This window comes from Vanellus vanellus, assembly GCF_965231255.1.
Source record: "Vanellus vanellus genome assembly, chromosome: 25".
NCBI classification, from domain to species: domain Eukaryota; kingdom Metazoa; phylum Chordata; class Aves; order Charadriiformes; family Charadriidae; genus Vanellus; species Vanellus vanellus.
The window spans coordinates 5,867,931-5,891,607 of NC_138930.1; the positions used below are offsets into that span (position 1 = coordinate 5,867,931).

General features: G+C 42.7%; 1 protein-coding gene across 1 annotated transcript in view; it reads left to right on the plus strand.

Moving 5' to 3' along the window:
* ELAVL1 (ELAV like RNA binding protein 1) overlaps positions 1–19,744 on the plus strand; it is a 44,391-nt gene extending 24,647 nt beyond the window's left edge. Inside the window, exons 3-6 of the mRNA XM_082495619.1 lie at positions 5,311–5,414; positions 6,256–6,409; positions 10,236–10,461; positions 18,152–19,744. Coding sequence (XP_082351745.1) covers positions 5,311–5,414; positions 6,256–6,409; positions 10,236–10,461; positions 18,152–18,476 — 809 coding nt within the window. The 3' untranslated portion in view covers positions 18,477–19,744. The remainder of the gene's footprint in view (positions 1–5,310; positions 5,415–6,255; positions 6,410–10,235; positions 10,462–18,151) is intronic.
* Positions 19,745–23,677: the final 3,933 nt, after the last annotated feature.

The following is a 23,677-nucleotide window of genomic DNA, read 5'->3' on the forward strand; positions in this document are numbered from 1 at the left end:
CTCAACCAGTCAGTCCCTGACTTGATCTTCATTCACTGGTCCTTCTCCTTGAGCTCTTTCCCAAGTGCAGAGCCCTGTGAGACTTTGTCGGTGAAGTGAAGCAAAGAAGGCATCATGCACTGCTCTCACCGAATCCCATACCCTCTTCAGCAATTGTCCCGAGTTTTCCTTTTTCAGCCTTGTGCTGCCTAGGCGGCAGGAGAAGCTTTTCTTGTTGCCCTCGATATTATTTGTTTGTTTGCATTCCTTTCAAGTCTCAACTGCAGTTGAGCTCTGGCTTTCCTGAGACTGAGTGGACAGTGTTTCTAAATTCCTGCTTTTGTAGGCTGTTGCTTCTTCCGTCTCCTGTGCGCTGCCTGTTTGTGTTGGAGCTCTGCCATCAGCTCCCTGCGTAGCCGGGCTGCTCTCCTCCCTATCTGCTTGTTTTCCTGGCTGTTAGGGTGTTAAGAAACAAAAGATGCTGCACGCGTAGTGCTGACTGGTCTCAGGGGGTTAGAATATAGCCTCTTGAGAGCTTGCTCTGCCACTCCTGCCTTGCCGCACATCTGCGTTGGCATAACCCATCTTTCAGAAGCTTGATGCAGGGGTGCTTGTATTTTTCTCGGGTTTGTGGTTACGTACCCCCAGCTATACAACAGTGTAACTGTACTAAAGAAAGCCCACGCAAGGCCCATCTGAGCACTTTTGAGCTGTCTTCATCCTCTGAAATGACAGAGTCACCACTCTGAATTCAGCTTTTTCAGCACGTTGATGTCTGGCATTTGGATGTGGTATTTCTTGATGCATTCCTACATGTTTAAGCTATCTGGTTATCACTCACAGCACATTTTGTAAAGCTAAACAAACAAAAAAACCCTAAACCAACTCTCTTTCCAAGATGCTGCATCATCCCCTGAGTGACGTTTGGTGAGATCTGTTCCATCCTTCTGTGTTCTTTACTTGGGCTTTTTAAATTGTATCTCAAAACACTGTTTCCCAGTTCAGAAAACAAAGGATAAACTCAATGCCTTCATACTGACATGCTCTGACGTAACAGGAGCCAGGTTTAAATTTTGGTTTTCTTGAGAAGGATAGGATGGGGAGAATCTGTGTTAGCTGCTTTGTGGGGGGGGCAGCTAGTCTGTCGTGAAACGGAAAATAAGTAGAAGCTCAGGTCTCATGTTAGAGTCCCCAGTGAAACTGGAGTTGTCAGGCGGTAGCGGGAGGGGAATAAGAAACGGGTTCGTAACTGAAGCAGTGTGTCTCGGGGAGCTGGGAAAGGAAGCAAAGACATGGACAGAAAACCAAGTGATGCACAGAAAGAAAATGAGTGCACTCCTTCATGAAAGGGCTTTTTATCGTGGAAACAAAACTAGATTCTTTCTGCTGAAGGAATAGAGGAGTTTGCTTAAAACTGAGGTTATGGTCACTTTGTTAATTATTCATCCAGATAAGGACCTACTTGTTTCTTTTTTTTAATCTTTGTCTCTTGAGTAGATTTACATTTCTGCAAGCTTTTTAAAAGTTCTTTTTAAAAGGTTTTTAAATTACTATCCACTAAAATACTCTGAAAACTGTTACGGTAATGACTTCTTTTGCACAATAGCTTTCTAGCAGGCTCTTAACATCACGATAAAGCGAATAACTTGTGTCCTTGCCTGGGATAAACATTTGACATAAATCCTAATGCTGTGTAAATGCTGATTCCTTATGGCATGCTCTAAAAAGAAGGTAGTTTGTACTGTTTAGGAGGAGGGAATACGGGGTAAAATTGTGAAGCAGAGAGCATATCTGACGAGCGATCTGTCAGGGGAACGGTGTAACGTGCCTCTCGCAGTGACGAGACTGGCATGTATTAGATATCCTAGCTGGTTTAGAGATGAACACTAGTAACTGAATGGCAGGAGGTGGCTGAGACTGATCGTATTAAGTATTTAGAGCAACATAAGTTAATATATGTTGTCAATTTTGCGTGGGTTGGCTTTTTCTTAGCACTGAAGGACTGTAAATTCATGTTACAGTGATGTAATTTAAAGGCAGTAAGTCTAGTCTCAGGGAAGGTCTATATTCTAATTTTTGTAGAGAAAGATAAGTAATTGATATTTTCTTATCTAGTGGCAGGTAAAAGTTAACAGGACTATGATTTCTGGGTTTTACTACAAAATTATTGTCAAATGTTTACAGCGAATATGAGAAAAGCTGGTAACTGTTGTAATCCTGCCACTTTTCAGACCCTTCTTTTTCTTAATCTCTGTTTCTGTCAACCCCATTACATCCCTGCTCTCTTTTCCCAGGGCTTTCAAACCCTTTGGTAAGGAATAGTCATTGAGGAACTCATATAAAATTAGAAGTTGAGAAGGTGCGGAATTTTGCTCAGATGAAAACAGTAAAGAAGGCCAAGGGGATACAGTCACCGCTTGTGTGGACTGTAGGGAACGGACACTGGGAAGGATAAGTGTGTGTAAGCTCAAGGACAGTATTTGCACAAGAACGAGTCGATACGAAGTATGAAGACTTGCATTTAGAAAAGGAGAGCACTGGACAGGGTTTTCAATCAGAGTCTCTGGGATAAAAATGTAACTGCTTTTAAGGTGGAGCTTGCTTACATTTTAGGGAAAGGGAATATGTACAGTTTGTGGTTACAGCAACTGGACCCTTTTGGTCCTGTGTGTCCGTGAGTGCTGTTACTTACAGGATAAAGCCAAAACTAAGTAGCTTACACTCCCTTGTCACTGATCTCAAGCAGCGCATAAACATGCAACCTGTCTGATGCTTTGCAAGAAAGGTGCCGGCTCGGTGCCGGTGGCCTTCCTGCCGCCTTCGCTGGAACTCGCTGCAAGCAGGTAGGGAAGGGCACTCGCTCCGCCGGTCCTGGGCTGAGCCCTCATCTCCCTGACTGGGAGTACTGAAGATAGTTTAATAAATTTATATGCTGTGGAATCCTGCTCTTCTCCCCCTGCCAGGAGAATATAGTCACCCCCCGCAGTGCAGCGCCTGGCTGGGTGGTGGCAGCCCTGACTGCCAGGGCTCCCTGGTCCACACTCAGAGGGATTAGTCTCATTGAAGTCTGTTTCCCTGCTCTTTAAGGGCCTATTGCCATAAACTTTATTAGGACCTGGTTCTATTCAGTGCTTTGCTGGAATATTCATGTTTCTGTAGCTTTTGGGACAGGCTGAAAGTATCTATAAAGCAGCTGAGCCTTCAGAGCAGGGCTGTCACACTCCTCCCTCCCAGTCATTGCCTACTGTCTGCCTGCCGTTGGTTCCCTCTTAAACTTATCTTTGTTTTCTTGGCCAGATTCTGGAGAAATAAGCCAAGGTCCAGGTGCTAAACTTTTTTTCTAATTGTTAAATTATTTGTTTTCTTAATGAGGGGAAAAGAATCTCAGTAGGTAAGTGATTGTGAACTAACCAGATTTTATCTGAGTGCTTGACCATCTTTGACTAATAAAACAGAATGAATGTTACAAAGAAAACAACAAACCTGTGTTGTAGGTACACGTAAGATATGTCTGCAAAATCCTGATTGATTTTATCTGTAGATCTTTAAAGGATAAAGGTGCAGAAGCTGGTGTCTAAGATCTTGCTCTTATTGCATTTATTTGTTTCCTATGCAGAGTTAAATCAGAGCGTGATTTGCCGTTAGAGTTGTGCAGTTGGCATCACGCGAGTTTGATCTGTGCTAGTGGAGATGATTTAACAGTCGGTCTGTAAGAGAACAGGATATTGTTCCTGCACCAGGGTTGGACACAAAGGGGATCTGGCTTCTTCAGCAGACAGTGAAAATGAACTGGGACTGTTTATACAAGGAGTGTATTAGGAAATGGGCAATGACATTATTTGGGTTTAGATGAGTTACTGGTCTATTATGATTCACAACAAAGCACACGAATGCAGAGGACGACGTGCCAAGGAGTTGTGCTGCGGCGGTCGCTCTGCAGTCAGTCTGTCATGTGTGCCATTCTGGTAACGCGGGGAGGGTTATTTGGAGCTTCCTCCCGTCCCTTGGGGCTTTTAAGGCTCGTAGGTTGCAATTCCTTTAGTAGACTGGGGATTCTTTCCGCGGTAGACGGAGTTAATCTGGAGTGTCTGTTACAGCCCTTCAGTTTCACTGACATGTTGTGTGAGGATAATCACCATTGGACTTTTTTTTGTTGTTGTTGATTGGGTTTTTTTGGGGTGTGGTATATTTCTTGTTCTGAAAGGTCTGGAAAGTGTATGAAAACTTCCTTGCCAGCTAAAACTAGTGCAGAGCTGTGCTCTGTGATTAAAAAAGGGCTATATTTCAGAAAAGAATCCTCTATTGTAACAATTAACTGTGTCTTCTAGTGTTTCCAAGCCTACCAACCAACCTTAACAATAACTTAAAAATAATATATTGTTAAAGTAACATAGCACATTCTCCTATGCATGGTTACGATTTTCTGTAGAAAATCCCATAGATCTGGCTGAGACAAGATCTGGCTGAAAAAGGTCTATCTTTTAGTGAAAGGGAGTCGCTTTATTGCACTGAGACAGCCTTGAAGTATTTTAGTTATTTTTAGGTCTACAGTGATAAGAGCTTCTAATTGTTGGGAAATTGCAACCGACCATGATCTTAGTATATAGTGTTATAATTGATAGTAGCATTTGTGGAAGTTGCAGATAGAAGCAGAACAAATAAAAATCCAAATAAGTATCTTTTGCCTTAAATGTTTTAAAGATTTCTATTATTATTATTCTCAAATTCTTTTTGTAAGAGTTAAGAGTAAACTTACATAAAGTAATAGTACATAAATTGTCTGTGTTAAAGAGAATTTTTCACTCTTCAGTTTCATGCTGTGTTTGGGAGGCTTACTGCTCATTAGCTATATGAATGTATGAAGGATTGAACACTTCTTTTTCCCTCTCGTCCCCAGGAGTGAAGGTTGGAATGAGTAGCCTGATGATTTCTTACCCAGCAGTTCATCTGTTAACACTTTCTCACTTTCTGCTCTTTATCTACAAGAGTTTGTACTCATGAACTTTGTTAAATTCTTGCCTTTGTTCCACACCTATTAAGTTTACAAGACTGTTCAGAGTTGGTGTTTTAGTCTTGAGTTTCTTAGTGTTGATGGATGATCTGCAGCTGTCCTTGAAGACAGAGGGATATTCGACGTGGCAAGTGAAAGAGCTTTGAGTTGCTTCATATGATGTATGCCAGCCTTGAGAAACTTCTTTGGCTTATTTAAATATTTGCTGTGTGGATTATGTTTATGTTGTGTTCACTTTTTCTCATTTGCATTTCTTTTAACTTTGATGGTGGTAACTTCCTTTTGTTAGGTTTAATTTAAAAAAATGTTCTTCCATGTAGGACACAGCTTAGGCTATGGCTTTGTGAACTACGTTACTGCAAAAGATGCTGAAAGAGCAATAAACACACTGAATGGCCTCAGACTTCAGTCAAAAACTATCAAGGTAGGATGTCTAGACTTTTTTCTTTCTTCTATGAAAATAGGATTCTAATAAACCTCATTCTGGTGGTAAGGCTTGCGTGCTTTCCAGCTGCAAGAAAGGTAGAATCTAGGAGAAGAGTAGTAAAGTGAGCTGTTAAGTCTCTTCTTGGGTTTTGTAATAGCTTTGAATTCAAAGATTTTTTTTTTATTTTTTTTTTTATTTATTTTCTTTCCCATTACCACCATTTTCACAGCAGTAGGTGGGATCATTCCAAATTGTTGCCAGGCTTTTGAACTGGCATATATCTCAGAAACTTGATGATCTCACTTTTAAATCATGTTTAATATAAAAATACACAAGCACTCCTTTTCCGAAATAATGGCTAGTACTGGATGTGTAGGAAATCACACTTGCTTAGGTGATATCTGGGAGCGGAAATTAAGATAGAAAACTGTACTCCAGCTTGTAAAATCTTTTTATGAGGCTTTAAAAAATATACTGATGGCACAATCCGTTGGTGTGGTCTGTGGTTACTGAGAGGTCCGGTAACGAGTCAGAACTTCAGACAGGGACTCTTCAACGTAGCAAATATAGTTGTTGGAAGAGTCAGTATTGGTCTCCTGCTGTCTCTTTATAGCAGTGCCGCTATATTCTTTATCTGTTGGATAAGCCCAAAATGAATGGAGTTACAGAGGGACATGACTTTCTCTTCTTGTTCTGGCATTTTTCCCCTACCTTCTCCCTGTTCTGCTTTTTTGAACTCCAATAAAAATATGCCTCCATTATTTAGTGGAGAATAAGTGAAAGTGACTCATAACAAAAAAAAGTACCTTTTTTTTTTTTTTTCCCCCTCTTTGTAAAGGTTTCCTATGCTCGTCCAAGTTCTGAAGTTATCAAGGATGCTAATTTATATATTAGTGGACTACCAAGGTCGATGACACAAAAAGATGTAGAAGATATGTTTTCACGTTTCGGACGCATCATCAACTCGCGTGTGCTTGTGGATCAAACTACAGGTGAGTTCTGTCGCACTAGCTTCATAAAGCTGTAGTGTATAGCATGTTTGATGTTTTTCAGCTTCTAAACTAAATTAGACTTTCAGAAACTAACCGTGACATCTGGTGTCAACCACTGAAATTATTTTAATGGGATATCCTTTTTCAGTGATTTTTGTTTTTAAATGCAGAATGACTTACGCTGCCTCCTTTTCTAGCTTGCAATCTAAACCTCGTGTCGTATTTTATGCTGTTATTGTCAATTTTACCAGGCTGAGCTGCTGATTTGCTAAATCTACTCTTTTGCTATGACACTTGATAACTCCTGTAGTGCAGTGTGCTTCTGGGCAGTGTTTGTAATCTGGAGTGCTCACATTACCTTTACTTGACACAAATGCAGCTATTATCCACGGGTAAATTCTAGGCCATAGTTATATATTAAAAAGCAAAACAATAATGTGTTTTGTCTTTTTTTACCAACTTGGACGTCATTCACACAATTTCCTCATATTTTAAAACATTTGAGGTGCCTTACTGTGGTTACTGCTAACCAAAAGAATGAACTTAATACACTTAGTACTACCTTCTGAATTTTCTGAATGTCTTTTGTTTATAGGGGAAAAAAAAAAAAAAAGAGAAAGAAAAGGGAGAAGCTGCTTAGTTAAGCACTCAGCTCAGGAGAGACCAAAGTTAAGGATTTCCTTTATAATGTTAATTCTGACTCGGTGTTACAATGTGTTTCACAGATTTAATTTCTTACCTAATTATTTCAGACTGTGTGAAGAGTGTCCTGTGACCTTAGGTATTCTGTGTATCTTTTGTTTTTGTGTTTTTGTTTGTTTTTTTTTTTTCCAGTAGCCCATATGTCATGTATGAATTTGGAGATAACTTCTACAAATACATTTTTTTCATTGATTACGCACGTGCTATATTGGAATCGAAGATAATCTAATTCTAGCAATTTCTCATTCCACATTTATATACAGTAGTATTTACATTTATACACAGTAGTTAAGCAGTAACTTTCATGCCCTGTGAAGAATCTACGGTAATTTAGAGTAACCCATCAGCAGCTCTTGGTGGGATTAATCTGACCAAATGCTAAATTCTAAGTATCTCCATCAGAGTTGGCTCATTGTGTAGGCTTCTGCTTTTAAGTGTTTTGGTTTGGTCTGACCACACTGTAAATATGATTGTGTGTAAAAGAAATCTGAGATGACTGGTTGAGATCTGGATACTGACATTGTAGACACGCAAATGTTGAGTGAGGAGAATTCCGTCCTTCCTTTCCTAGAGAAAAGGATTCGTTTTGTCCAACTGATATGGTTCTGTCTCTAGAGCTCGGTGACACCTATGGGCGGAAGCAAGAAAAAGACTTCTAGAGCACAGAAGACTCTATTAATAGAAGCGTCCAAAATAGTCATCCTCCTCTGGCTGCCAGTGGAGTCTAGATAGCTAGCATCTGTCTGTGACAGAGCTATAAAATGAGGTGACAGAAGTTGTACAATTAAAATCTCCAGGAATAATATAGTTTTCATTGAGCGCGCAGAGGCATGATGCTGTCTAATTCAGTGTCAGCTCAGAATATGCTGCTTCCTTTCAAATAACCTTAATTGCTGACCTTATTGTTTGAAGAGTGTATTCTGTGTACATTATAAAGTTGAATACACGCATAGCCTGAGGTTTCTCTTCACTTCAAGAACATAGCCATGCCTTGGCTTTAAAACCTGCGTTACTTATCATGATCCAGTCCCAGTTCAGATAAATCTAATTTGTGCTTTTAGATGTACCTTCTCAGCACAGGTTGTCCTTCAGCTTTTGAGAATTAATCTGTTGAAAAATATACTGTCTACAATATTTATATTTTTAAATGAACACTATAATAGATCAAGTGATGAACTAAGATGAGCAGCATGGCAGCGGAGAAGTATGTTGGGCTCTGGGATGGTCCTTGCTGGCTTCTGGGCTTCCTCCTGGCACGGAAAGGCTCATCTCGGTGGTACTGGAGCATATAGTGCCATCAGCTTTAATTTGATGAGTAGATCTGATCCAGCCTCCTGTTTAGGAAGTAACCAGGAAGAAATGAAATAAATTCTTGACAGGTTGACTCCTTTCCAGATCGCTGTAGAAACCCCGGCTGCACAGTTGGTGGTGGCCATCTCCCGCTGTTGCTCTGCCGTTCTTTTCTTCAAAAAGCGCAGTGACTTTGCATACTTAACAACATGCAGTCAACATGATGAGTTGTTATTTATGGAAGTTCTCCCAGCGCCCCAAATGAAAATATGCCTTTCGTAGAGGCCATTCTGGGGGTACTTGGAGGGATTGGATTCCCTTTTGTTTACTTGCCACATGCCCAGGGTTTTGTTGTGTCGGATTTCATAGAATCATAGAATGGTTTGGGTTGGAAGGGACTTTAAAGCTCATCCACTGCCACCCCCTGCCCTGGGCAGGGACACCTCCCCCCAGCCCAGGTTGCTCCAAGCCCCGTCCAACCCGGCCTTGAACACCTCCAGGGATGGGGCAGCCACGGCTTCTCGGGGCAACCTGCGCCGGGGGCTCACCACCTGCAAAGTGAAAAATTTCTTCCTAACATCTAATCTAAATCTACCTTCTTCCAGATTGAAGCCATCACCCCTCATCCTGTCCCTACATGCCTTTGTAGAAAGTCCCTCTCCAGCTTTCTTGTAGGCCCCCTTCAGATACTGGAAGGCTGTTGTAAGGTCTCCCTGGGGCCTTCTCTTCTCCAGATTGAACAACCCCAACTCTCTCAGCATTTTCCTTCTGTGAAATATAGGAAATAGTGTTCAGTTGTTATAAACAACTTTGTGATTTATGATAAGCTTAAACAACTTCTGAAACTGTTGTTGAAGATAGCCCTATGTGGGTGTAGAGTAGAAACAACGTGACATTATTTAATATGGCCCTTTCTGAAACAAAGTTGGTCAAGTACTGGAATTAGTTTAGCTGTAATATCTGCTTTGGAATGAAATTTAAACAAAACATACCCTTTTAGCTTCACTGTGATAAACAATATTTCCAGACTATGGTCAAGTCACAGATGAGAAGTGGAGGGGGGAAGAGATCTCATAAGGCAAAAAACCTTGACCTCAATCAGAAGGATAACGGCATCTGGTGGCTGAGGCCTGGCACTAGGGAAAAAAAAAAAGACATAAATGTTTAACAGCAGTGTTATTGTTTCAGTACAGTTACCCAGAGGTAGTTCTCAATCAGTTTTTAATGAATTAAAAATAACGTATGTGACACCTGGAAATAATGGCTGTGATGTAGGTGAAATTGTGATCTCTTCATTACAGAAAGCAAAACTGCTTTATTTGAGTTAGACCGTCGTGCCCTCGTCTACGAACCAGAGTGTGTGTTCAGCGTGGAAAACTGAAAACATTTGGAAAAATCAGTGTCACTTTTATGTTTCCAGATGCTTTTTAGTGATAAAGTAATCAATGCTAAGGAGTTTTGCTTTGTTTTTAATGGACTGGAATTAATTCTTTTTGTGTGTGTGGAATTCATTTAAAATTTAAGGTTTTTGTTAATGGAAATGTCAGTTGGTGATGGATTTCATGGAATTCTACCACATTGGAGTGGGTTTTTTTATTGTTTTAGTCACTGTGGTTGTTATAGCTGAAATGAATGTGTTAATTTGTCTTTTGTTTCTTAATTTTCTACTTTGTCCTCTAGCTGCTGAAGAAACATTAGTAAATGTAGAGAACTTGAAAGCTGTGACCATAGAAATATTTAACTTTTTTGTTTTTTGCTTTCAAAGTTATTTTGAGTTTATTCTGAACTTCAATTTTTTTTTTATTTTTTTTTTTTTTATTGGTTTGGTTAAAAGGTTTGTCCAGAGGGGTCGCATTTATCCGGTTTGACAAAAGGTCAGAAGCAGAAGAGGCAATTACAAATTTCAATGGTCACAAACCCCCAGGTTCCTCCGAACCCATTACAGTGAAGTTTGCAGCCAATCCTAACCAGAACAAAAATGTGGCACTGTTATCGCAGCTGTGTCATTCACCAGCTAGACGGTTTGGAGGGCCAGTGCATCACCAGGCGCAAAGATTCAGGTAGGTTAGGAAGAATAATGCATTTAAGGCTGTACTGCTATTCCCGTGTCCGTCTGGGAAACTGTACTCTTGCAGCTGTGCAGTAATATCTTCATTGCAGCATGTGTGAATGAATACGTAGTGCACTATATGTCCTGCAGTGTTATGTAAATAAACTGTTGAATTAAAATATGATTAAAGTAAAATCTTACTTGTAAAATGTATATTGAAGTTAATTATGTAAAGGTACATACACTACGGTGTCTGTTTCTACAATTGAGTGTACAGTGAGATGGTAGAAAGGAGCAGATTCCCGATGGGTATTGGTAGATGCCTCTCTCAACAGATCCCCATTCTGGAGTCCATATATCTGAACACAAACGTAATTTGGCAACTTTAATTAAAGCTCTGAACCATTGGTTCCAGCAGGGAGGTGCCATAGGAAAATAGGAAAACCTTATTTCTGATTTAAAGGTTCTGTGGGATTTCTTTCCTTGAGTCCTCGTAAGTTCCGTAAGATTATTGAGTAATTGCAACATGCTGTCTGCTTCCAGAGCTGTGGAAGATATTTGATGTTTGGCCTGTGAGAATTGCCTTAGTTGCTTTGAGTATGAATTGCTCCAGTTTGACTTGCCTTAGTTGCTTAAAGGAGGGTGTTGACAGTTGGACTGTGCTCTGGAAAATGCATCATATTTACTGTCTTGCAATTAAGTAATTGGCTTTGTTATTAGATGAGTTCATGAGAGAAGTGTTTCCCTGCTGATAATATACTTTTTTTTTTTTTCTTTTTCTCTTTCTCCTCTGAGGTATCTAATTAGCTCAGCAAAATTGGACTAAAAATTTGAATAGCTTTTTGCGGAGCTGCTGTTCCAGTATTGTTGTGACCTTTCCATAATGCTGAAGTGTAGCACTTTGAGAACAGCCGGGTGTAATCTGCTCCAGTGAGGCTTTAGAGTCATCTTCTGTTTTACACAAAGGGTTATTGAACAGGTTGCCCAAAGGGACTGTGAAGTGTCCATCCTTGGATGTGCTCAAAACCTGGTGGGCATGGAGGGTTTACTGAAGCACCTCCATCGCTCTCCGATTCTCCTCAGCTGTAGCCCAGGCAAATTTGATGCAGGCAGCTCCTCAGACAAGATTTCATTTCCCTGAAGCACTCATCCAGATCTCCGCACCCAAACCTTCTACGCCGCAGTAAAAATGTAGTAAAAAAAGATTAATGTTTTTATGTTAATAGTTGCAGGTGAAACGAAATTCATAGTTATAGAATCATCTAGGTTGGAAAAGATCCTTAAGATCATAAAGTCCAACCGTCAACCTGATGCTGCCAATTCCACCACTAACCCATGTCCCTCAGCACCACATCTGCCCCTCTATTAAATCCCTCCAGGGACGGCGACTCCACCACTGCTCTGGGCAGCCTCTTCCAGTGCTTGACAACCCTTTCTGTGAAGAAATTTTACCCAGTATCCATCCTAAACCTCCCCTGGCACATCTTGAGCCAATATCCTCGTCCCATCGCCTGTTCCTTGGGAGAAGAGACAGACCCCCCCCTCACTACCCCCTCCTTTCAGGGAGTTGTAGGGAGCGAGAAGGTCTCCCCTCAGCCTCCTCTTCTCCAGGCTGAACCCCCCCAGCTCCCTCAGCCGCTCCTCACAGGATGTGTGCTCCAGACCCCTCACAGCTCCATTGCCCTTCTCTGGACACGCTCCAGTGCCTCAATGTCTGTCTTGTCGTGAGGGGCCCAAAACTGAACATGGCACTCGTGGTGGGGCCTCACCAGTGCCCAGTACAAGGGGACGATCGCTGCCCCAGTGCTGCTGGCCACACTATTCCTGATACAGGCCAGGATGCCATTGGCCTTCGTGGCCACCTGGGCACACTGCTGGCTCATACCCAGCTGGCTGTCCACCAACACCCCCAGGTCCTTCTCCACCAGGCAGCTTTCCAGCCACTCTGCCCCAAGCCTGTAGCAGTGTTGTGACCCAAGTGTAGGACCCGGCACTTGGTCTTGTTGAACCTCACACCACTGCCCTTTCCCCATTGATCCAACCTGTCCAGACCCCTCTATAGAACCTTCCTACCCTCAAGCAGATCAACACCCCTGCCCAGCCTGGTGTCATCTGCAGATTTTCTGAGGGTGCACTCAATTCCCTTGTCCAGATCATAAAAGATAAAAGAAAATGTTCTGTCTCTTTCTGTCCCATTCCTGCTTCTGCGGTAACTATGTCCACACAAGTTGTCTGTGCCCATTGCTCATTTGTCAACACATTTTGGCCAGCTTCTGCTCCTAGTTAGAGGCCAGCTGATGGAGAGAGGGCTGAAGATGTTTGGGTACTACGGGTCGGCAGAGGTGGTACTAGAGCCGTTCTGGGTTAAGCCATGCTGTTACGAATATGTTGTGGAGACAAGAGTCACCAGTTGACTTGAAGACAAGTACTGGCCATCCCTCTTCGTGTCTTGTCACAGACTTGCAAGAACTTTAACACTTATTATAAACCTCCCTTCCCTCAATCCCACGTGCATGCATGCGCGTATGCGCAACAGATGCACCATCCCACAGCCCTTCTTATTTTTCTTCCCACCTCTGGTGTTAATTGCACGTTTTTCCTAGCGAGTCTTCCTTAAAGGATGCTGAACTTAATGAGTTATAATTATTCGTACTGTGGTAAAGTTTAGGAACCTTAGCTTGGACAGAGTCTTGTTTGTTTGGTGTAGCGAACAAAACATGATGAAAGGATAAGCTGCTTCCAAAGAGCTCACAGTCTGTATAAATTACAATTGTGGTTTCTGCTACGTAGAGGTTGAATACTTAAACTGACATTTTGATTACACTGCATCCTATTCCATCATATCCCTGTAAATCCAGGATTAAGCCTTTAGTATCTCTAATTTGTAATTATTAATTTCCTACAGATATCGCTCAGACCCTTTGTTTAATGTTCCGTTAATCCTTTGTAGTTACTGTGGTATTTGGGGCTCACATCAGGAACGGGTCTTAATGCCTTGTCCCCCTGGGTTGGCCTGCTAATTCCGAGACGTGGTCCAAAGCGCACCCTGTTTCCATGCAGAAGGAATGACGCTGCAGCACAGGATTGCATGTGGAGGACAGAGAAGACATCTGGGGCAGGGGTTTCTTTCGAGTGTAAGATTTGTTCACTTAAGCAGAACAGCAGATCTTTAGGTGCTGAATTCTGCTGAAATGCAGGAGTTTAGCTCCTAAAGCTCGAGAAGGCAAGTCCCCAGAAGTCCTGTGCTTTGACAGTTCGTTAGAGCTTGATGCAAGAAGAACGTTTTTTCAAATCTCAAAAATATTCCCAGTTCGGCTGGCTTTGCTTTCAGACTTGTTCAGGGTTGGAACCAGTTCCCGCTTCTTCTAATGGGCCCAGTTTCATTGGGATCAAGCCCACGTGTCGGGTCCAAAATGCCTGAAGGGGAATCGCTATTTCTTGGGAATTCTTTGATCAAGGGGAAATGCGAAAAGACTTCAGTGTGTTTAAACCCATCACTGAATGCTATTGCTCGGGCAGCTCCCACACATCTCTTTTGTTTCACTCCAGTAAAATTGTTTAAATTTTCAACTTTTAAGCCAATTTTAATGTGGACGTAAGTTGTCTGTGGTGAGAGTGCCGCAGGAGAAAACGTTTCATCCAGAGTAGTATTTCATCAAAGTTGTAGAAGAATGTGGTACTGAACCCCCTTATTTCAGTTGCTGCTGTTCTCTGCTCTGTGGCTGTTTGATTTAACACACAGTTATTTCGGGCTTAAAGCTCCTATCGCTCAATGCTCAACGAGATGTGCTTTGTACACAGAAGATCGTTCCTATCTGTGTCCGCGTATAGGTGAAGCAGATGCCTGTGAGGAAAACGGTGAACGTGAGCGGTATCAGCGTAGTTGAACTCCTGTTCTTTGTGGAACTATTCAAAAAAAAAGAAGATGCCAAGCTCATGTGCGAAGGCAACAGAGGCTGATACTAAAAATACTCTTACTGCTTATTGGCATCATGTAAGGTGTAGGATTGCTCCCACCTGTGGTGCTGTATATAGCTGTTCTCAGATGGCAGTGAAAAGAATTGGGCAAAAAGAATTTCTAGGACTTTCGTAGAACTAAAAAGAAATTGTTTTCATTGAGGAGCGTCGCTTCTGAGATTATGTCCCCTAGCGTGTTAAAATAATCCCAGAATCTATTAAGTGAAGCAGTCTGTCTCCTAACAGTACAGCAAAAGGTCTTCATATAACTGAGAAGCTTATAAAGTGAAAAAAGATTACAATGAAAAAAAAAAAAAAAACAACACGTACACTGTGGTGATAATGTCACAAGATGTTGGAATTTTGAGGTTAGTATGATTTAAAAGAACCCCCTGTAGATAACATAATCTACAGCTGCTTAGGGAGGATTGAAAAAGCAATGTGGAATAGACAGTATAAAAATTGCTGGTGTCCTCATTTTTGTTTCATTTATAAGTACGATGAGAATGAGATCGTTCAAATTACAGTATTAATGGAATTTTAAAAGAAAAAAAAATTCCTCTGAAACATCTTGGGGGCTTTAGTGTTGTCTGCCCAAATCAGACAGTCTTTTAAACATCCTTAATATGTGTAACTTCTTCAGAGTCATCTTAAATTTGTGGGGTCGCAAAAAAAAAAAAAAATCTTTTCCTGGAGGAGAAAGAGGTTTTGTGTGTCAGCCGCTGTTATCCCACGCTACCCAGAGACCTCCTGTCCCTCCTGCCAGGCCTTCCGACCTCGCTCTGCTCACCGGGTGAGTGCTCCCGCTCAGCCCCGGGGTCCTGCGTGACGCTTCCAGGTGGACGCACACCTAAATATAAACTCGGCCTTCCGCGTAGGTCTAATCCTATTCCACATTTACTGTCACTCTTGCAAATTTCTTTTTTTGGTGGTTGTTTTTTAACCAGCCAGAAACTTTCGTGAAATTTTTTCATGTGAACTTGCGGAGTGTGGCTTCATTTTAGAATCGTGTTCCATCTGGGTAAGAGGGATATTATGTGTGAGGGGATATTTCCTATGGTTGGGTTTTTTTTTTTGAAATGACTTTTCAAGTCTTTTAGGGGTGTTTCTACCCTTGTTTGCTTTTGTTGTTTTTTTTTTTTTTGTTGGTGGTGGTGTTTTTATTTTATTTTATTTTATGAACCTGTAACACTTCTGTGAGTCAGAGCAGGAAGAGAGGGGAATCTGAAAATTGATGCATCCAAAGAACAGAGGTACTTGCTGTTTTAAATTATTTTGCCTATAATGCGCATTCAGATTTGTTGTCTTCCTGTGTTCAGCCCTCAGCTGCTCTTCTACAAGTGTTTCCAGTCCTTGACGTACTGTTAATGTGGGGTTGTGGGCAGAGCTCGAGGCTTTATAGCAATCAGGTTCAGAGCTACACTGACTGCTGGAACCAACACTGTGCAATTCTGAGCTTAGTGATTTTCTGCTCCCCGTACATGCGAGCGGGAACCCAGGACTGGTGATCTGTTGAGATGAAAGCTTCCCAGGTATTAAGATAAATACATCCTACTAAATCATTACTCAAATGGAAAGAAGCTACAGAGCTGAAGGTGTCTGTCAGAAAAAGTAAGCGTATAAAGCATGCAAACACAAGAACATTCTTATATAAAGCAAATTAAATAGTAGCTATGTCACATAACCATCAGATCACACGGATTAGCGCGTCTCATTCACATTCTGATACTCTTAACTGCTTTTTCAGTTTTACTATAGTACAAGGATTCCCAAACTTGGATGTGCTTGGGGCTGGCCAACAGTGGCAGCGGCAGTGAGTATGTGCAGCGTGAGCTCAGGTGTCCGCCCTGCGGGCCAGAAGCCCCCGGCTCAGGTGGCCACGTCAGCCCTGGCTGACCGCGGGCAGCCCGCAGCAGCGAGGCCGTCCCGGAGGGGACGGGGTCTGTACCACCGCGACTGCCCCTGCGCTGGGTACAGCAGGGTCTGATAGCTCAGGTATCTGAGAAAATGAGCTCTGAGCACCGGAGAGCCTGGAGGGAGGGGGGGGAGATGGTGACTGAGTGGTTCACTTGTGTGAGTGCATCAATCGAAGTGCCGCACCGAACGTGAGCTGAGCTGACTTCCCCGCGTGTATGTGTGCGCTCCCCTCCCTGCCGCTACGCGCTGCCTTCAGCCCTCCCTTCTGGATAAAGGCGGCAGCGGCAGCTCCTAACTCTGTGCAGGGCAAGAAAAAGTCAGTGGGGAAGTGTTTGGCACTTAATGCAGCGTTCACTGCCCAGACATCCCTTCCCTGTTTTCTCCAGGTCAGCAGAGAATCAGGAACTGCCACCGCCATGTTCTTGGCAGAGAGCAGCACGTGTACCGCTTTTAAGTGGTTTGCATATCACCAGTGGTACACCACAGTTTGGGAACCCCTGGTATAGTATAATTATATTTCTACAATCACGTGACCTCACATTTTTAAATAATACATAAGCACAAGGGATCGAATTGAGTTTTTTACCTTAACTTTCACATTTCCTGACCTTTGAGTGTTTAGCTGTGCAACCGTAATATTGCATTAAAATATTCCGAAGCTTTGAATTTCTAGGATGGAGACCAGAAATAGAATAAAGGGGAGTTAGAGGTGTGGGTTATAGGAGAAAAGACAATAATAGAGAGCAAGACATAAAAAGGAGAAGTTTTTGGCTTTTTGTTATGCATACGTACTGCTGGGGTGCTGTGTGGGAGGCAGGGTTTAGGCAGAGTGGGTAAGTGAGTTAAAAAATCCAGTTCAGTAAAGTCAGATAAATTTTCCTAGCGTGGAGTTGGCGAAGAATTAGTACGAAGAAAACCATACGCGCATCCTGAAATTGTAAAACTGTGCTTAGATGTGATTTGCTATTTTGACGTTTGAAAGCTACCGCAGTCAGAGTATCCGCATAACCAGTATTAAGGAATATAACCCCCAAATTTGAGTTCTGCAGCTAGAAACGCGGGGCATCCCAGCTACTGAGGAAGCAAGTGCTAATATTTCCTTAGCTGCGAATATGCATGACTGGCTTATTTAGCAGCCTGCTGGTGTCGGGAGTGTTTGCCTGCACCTGCTGCCTTATGGTGGAAACAAGAGTAGGTGTTCTTCTGTTCCACAAAAAAAAAAAAAAAAAAAAAAAAAATTTAAATTAATACACACGATTTGTACGCTTAAAACCAAAACACGCACGCACGCTCCCCCTGGAAAAACCCAAAGAAACCCTTTGACTTAAGAGTTCCCAATGTGTTATTTTAGAGGCAAGAAAAGTAGGAGATGGGATGCGAAGTCCTTGAGGGAGACAAGTGGGAGATGCCCGAGGGTGGCCTGAAGCAAAGGGGGGGTCTCTGGGCAGGCGGTGCCCGGTTTCTGCCCTGGCGCCATGGGGTGCTCCGAAGAGCCCCCGCTGAGTCTCAGAGATGGATCCGGGTCCCCTGTGAAGGTGAACACGTAATCTTGCCTCGCAACTGCTCTGTTGCCTGCCTGTTTCTGGGTGGGCTAGTTCCCAATCCGTAAAGTAGATGGAATACTTAACATGTTTTTTTGTTGTTTTGTTTTTTTTTTTTTCCTGGCAGCTGTCAATTTGATTGTCAATTTGAATGGGGAAACATTTCTTTCTGGCGGTTTTGATGTCCATGTAGAAAATAATTCATTCTCAGTTGCTTCCCATTCAAGTTACTTTGCTTAATTGAATTGAACTTTTACATGAAATATTGTGCTTTTTATTTGCTAGGTTCTCTCCTATGGGTGTAGATCACATGAGTGGGCTTTCTGGTGTAAATGTTCCAGGAAACGCATCTTCTGGCTGGTGTATCTTCATCTACAACCTTGGTCAAGATGCTGATGAGGGAATCCTCTGGCAGATGTTTGGCCCCTTTGGTGCGGTTACCAATGTGAAAGTTATTCGAGATTTCAACACCAACAAGTGCAAAGGTTTTGGTTTTGTGACCATGACAAACTATGAAGAAGCTGCAATGGCCATAGCAAGTCTTAATGGCTACCGCCTGGGGGACAAAATCTTACAGGTTTCCTTCAAAACCAACAAGTCCCACAAATAACTTGCTCGTGCTTTTTGTATGGAATAGATAATGGAGTGACAGAAGTTGAAACATTTTTGTTAGTGTAAAACTCATTTTGCGCCAATTTTCACAAGTGTTTGTCTTAGTCTAAATGAGAAGTGAAAAAGGTTTTATATTCTGGGATGCAACTGACATGTTCAAATGTTTGAAATCCCACAATGTCAGACCAATTTTAAGTTCCTTTAAGTTATTTCATTTAAAACATGTTAAAAATCCCCGGAAATCTTAAGTAGATTGCATTAACTAGACCCTCTGGATGGTGGTAAAATTGAAGCATGCTTTCACTTATGAGACTAACATTTGTTCCATTGAATGTTGTCTGCAAAAACTGGAATTTTTCTGGAAAATATCAGGCTGATTTCATTAATTTCCTTGTTTTTTTATGTTGTTGTTTTTCCTATCCATTCCCTTGACCTTCTCTACCCCAGACACGGTAGTGTGGAAGAAAAGTGGAGAAATACTAATGTTTTAGTTGCCAGTAAATTGTTTGATCAATTAATATTCATTACTACGTATATAGTTGAGGATTAGGCTTTTTTAAAGTCAAGGTCTTGTAAGTAGTAGCATGCCAGCATAACTTTTAACACCATTGATGAGGTAAGTTGCACACTGAGCAGTGGCCAAGCTGTCAAATTCAAAGGTTTTTAGAAACATTACTTTTAAAGCCCACTCGCTAATAGGAATGGACCAAAGAGTTTCAAAGAAACTCCGGGAAGATTTCAGAGTCAAAATGAAACTCCAAAAAGAGAGTGTGAATATATGTCGCTACTTTATCCAACTGAATCTCTTCTGTCCAAATATTTAATGCATGGTGCACTACTTACTGGTACATTATAATGCAGCCAGATACTTACTCATTTTCAAAGATCATTATAGTTTGAATTTCTTTGGTAGTTCTATTTTGTAAAGAAAAAAAAAAAAAAAACAGTTATAAACATTTGAGCATTGTATTTCTCGCATCCCTTCTAATGAGTGCTAGATTTTTCTATTTTAATAGGATTTTGTTTTGACAACTAGCTTTACTTATTGAACACTCAGCAGAAAAGTACTTACTACTTGCAAGTTAGATATTAACAAAAAAACCCTTTGATTTGTAGATTTAAAGATTAATCCCCCAAGTTTTCTGCAGACTGCCTTGAAACTTTGAGTTGTTCTGTTTCTGTTAATTTTCTTTTGCTTTTTTGTGTTTTTTGTTTGTTTTTACTTTTGCATTTAAGAACATTAAATTTGATTTTGTTTTGCTCAAATTTTGTTTTGTTTTTTATTTTCTGTTATTTTTTTGCTAAGTATTGCACAAAGTGTCCAGCTTTCAAAGAGTGTTGTTTTAAAGAACCGTAGTTCCTCTCTAAGAGTTTTAAGTCACTCCTTTGACAGATGAGTAGAAGAAGAAGGGTTGTGAAACAAGAGCGCTCCGATAAACCTGGCGCGTAGAAACCACGTGCCGCAGGCTGAGGTGACCCTGCAGGTGTTATTTGGTAGGAAACCTGAAAAGGATTGCTCTGTCAGGTAAAGGCTGCCGAAGGCTTCTGCGCACGACTAGAGACTTGGCCTGGGCAACTGTCAGGTCTGGTTGTTGAGTTGCCGGAAGGTAGAGCAAACGCGAAAATGGGGAGAGTGGCAGTTTTATTACGGTGTCTCCTTTTTTTTGCGGTGAACCTCTACCAGTCCTGAAGTTTAGTTTCAAATTCCAGAGGCCCTTGCGTGCCGCCTGCTCCTGTCGCTCCATCCTTAGCCCGCCTTGCCTTGTGTTCGCAGTCGTTCCTCCTCTTCCCGGGGAGGGACCCGTGGTCTCGCACAGCCCCAAGTCTGCGTCGGCGTCTCCACGGGCCGCGGCTGAACTGGCTGCCCGTCTCCATCTCCTCCGCGCTGGCTGGGAAGAGCTCTTGCTGAGGTTTCTGGAACCGCCTGTGGCATACGTAAAGCCGTCGAGATAGGCCTTGGCGCAGCGAGCAGCCTCCCACTGGTTTCGAGCTTGTGTGCCGTGAGTGTGAGTGGGATCTCTGCTATTCGTACATTCGGCCTTGCCTTTCCTGCCGGTCCTGTGCCCTCTGCCGGCTCTTGAGAAGCACGATGCTCTCTGGAACGGGGGCTGTGACAAAGCAACCAACTCCCACCCCCAAAATGTGCTGTCTATTCCAGTGTCTGTTGCAGGTGTTTCCACCGATTACCATCATTTGTCACTTCAACGAATACTTCTTTTCTGTGTACATGGAGAGAGTCGGAAGCGTTCCGAGAGATTTCCCCCACGTTAAAACTGTGCACTATAGAGAAGTCCTCTCACTGTGTCCCATCGCCTCTTAACCTCCCTCTGTCCTGTTCCGCAGGAGCGGGTCTGTAATCCCCTCCAGTTCCCTGTCGTTCTCTCTTGCCTTATTTCCTATCGGATTAATTTTCAAACTGAACGGGCTTTGCCGTTTTATCACAGCGTTTATTTAGGTGGGGGTTCAGAACTTCCAACGAGTGGTACCCTGGATGTGACTTTGTGTCAGTAACCATTCCAGGCATGCTGCCGTGAGCTCACCGTCATTTTTATTTTTTTTTTTAAAAATCCTCCTCTTGGAGGTGTTTTTGGCATCACTGTCACCCGACCGCTTCCCTGGTTTTTTTCTCTCTCTCATTCTTTGCTAAGTAAGCAGGAAATGCGGGATATCGTTTCAGTAGTGGTAGTAACCCATCTCTTTTAGGAAACATCTGACACCAGCTGCCTTTGATAGTTGCTCTGAAAATAGTTCCTAGGCGATTTACGTGAGTAAAGAACTGCTGCTGGAGGCAGGAAAAGAGGGGGAAAAAAATCCCACTAAAATATCAAGAGCTGATACCAGAAGCGGTGTATGGTCTGCACCGTTTTACCAGTCGATAAATACTTGGCATAAATACCTGAAGTCAAGAAAAAATTGCATATGTATTCTTGATGCTTTTGGTCCTAAGCAATAGCCCATGCATCCTACCAGTAGAGACCGAAAGGAAACTTCTGGAAGTGGAAACTAAAGTAATCTGCCAGCAGTTTATCTACCCAAAAGGTGTGAGCAACTGCTTTCCTTACCACGTCACCCAGCACACCCTCCTTCGAAGCTCTACCTTGAACGTACCTGCTTCAGGAGAGGTTTGGGGCCTCTCGATCCTCAGAGAGTTTAGAAAAACTGCGGATATCTTCTGCTTTTTCATCCTTTAATTGGATGAGATATAGATGTCTCTTTCAGGTGGTACTTCTGTCTCGGTCAGTGCTTACAAGATCTCCGTGAAACCAGAGGTCTGTCTCAGACCAGGCGTCTCTCGCCTTTCTCATGAGATGCGGTTGGCTCGATGAAAGTCTTGCTTGCTGGATTAGGACGCGATGATCAGATTGTAAGGACCTGGATTTGATGGTCCATACTGGAGATGTGCTACGGGGAACAGCTGCGATGGGAATGTCCTGGGGCCCTTTAGGACGGGTTAGAAGCCCCCCAGGACACCCCCAGGTACCTGCTTCTGCAGGATCGGGTATAATTCCCAATGAAAACACGTCGTTATGGCTGTGCTGCTGGTGCGTAGCTGTGGGAGGGAATGACGATGTCTCAGGGGAGAGGGCGTGGGGGTTTGTGCCAGCGGTTCTGAAAGGATCAATCTGGCTTTTGTCAACCCGGGTGACACCGTGTCCTTTTTACACTTATTTGATCGGACAAACAAATAGGGTGACAAAATGAGAAGTTCATCTGCCCTGTGTTTAAAAAAAAAAAATAAAATATAAAATGGGGGAGAGAAGGCTTTTTTTATCGGTTTGTTATGGTCAGGGTACCCTCAGAGCCGAAGATCTGCCAGTTGGGAATACAAAGGGCAAGGCCAGCGACACTGGTGTCAGGCTTCAGCTGGGCTCTGTTTTCCAACGGACCTGTCTGCTTTGTGTCCAAAACTCACTTCGCTTTCACAAAGAGAGGACTCGGTCGTATGTGAGTGCTCAGCGCTTCAGCAGGATCTGGCCTTTGCTTCTGTAGCTCTTCCCGGCCGGGAACCAGCCGGGGTTTTCACCATCGGGTTTGGAAGGCAGTCTGCGCGCCGGTCGCCTTTGAGCCTTGGCTGCTGTGGCAATAAAAAAGGTTGATGATGCGAGGGCAGGATCGTACGCTGGGGCTTGATCAGCCTCCAGGACTTCTTTTAGCCAATTTATCTTTTTGGGGGAAATTTTATCAGCTGTTGAATGTCCGGTGTTATTTTAATTATTGCTTTGTTACTTTTAGCTTTAGAATCATTTTGGTTTCTCTTGGTAGTTCTTTTGAAGAACTTGAAGAAGGGAAGGCTCTGCTGCCCTTACTTGCTACCTGTCCTCTTCTTCCCTTTTTTTTTCCCCAACACTTGGATCTGGCACTTCAGGAAGGATCTTACCACGGCTGCTGAACACGCTTGGTGTGGGGCTGCTTCCAAAATGGCACATGAGCAGGCTTCGTTCTTTGCACGACTGTGGAGTTTCACTCTAAAAACGAGACAATGCCTAGTTAAAAGCTAAACTGTCCTGATTGTGGTTGGAGACCACCTCCAAACTTCTCTGAAGATGTTCTGAGCTTTAGTTGTGTTGTACAGAATTAAAAAAAAAAAAAAAAAAAAAAAAAACAAAAAACAACAACAAATTGAAAAGATCAGGTTTTCTTAGTATGTAAACAACTTGAGTTTTGTCAAAATTCAAATTCCTTGAAGGCTTTATTCAGACTTGGTCTTTTCCAGTCTGTTGATTTATTAATAAGTTTTTATTCCTGCTCAGTAACTTACATTTGCTTCCCAGATTTCCACTCCCAGTGGAATTCACCCCTGTGCAGACAGCTGGCCAGGAGGCTAATAACGGTTTAACCCTTCTGTTAACCATTTGCAGACAGGGAAATTTCACAGCAAACACAGAGAAGGAAACGCTGCTGTCGCTGTGTGCGCTGTATAAGCCGGCAGGGGCAAGTCCAGGCCCTTCAGATGAGAGAGACCGCAACACCAGAAAAGCTGTAACCGTGAGCAGAATCAAAGCAGCTCAGTGCTTTAGTTCTCTTGCGATTCCATTTTAGACGGGGTCTGCGTACTAAAGCGTTGAATTTATTTTGTTCCTCAAGCTTACGTCATCATAAAGTTTGGGTTTCCTTGAGATGCTGTGCTCCGCTCCCGCGCGTAGAAGGAGGGGAACCGAGCCACCGCGGCTAGTGCTGCCTCCCGTGCCCAGCCCCTCG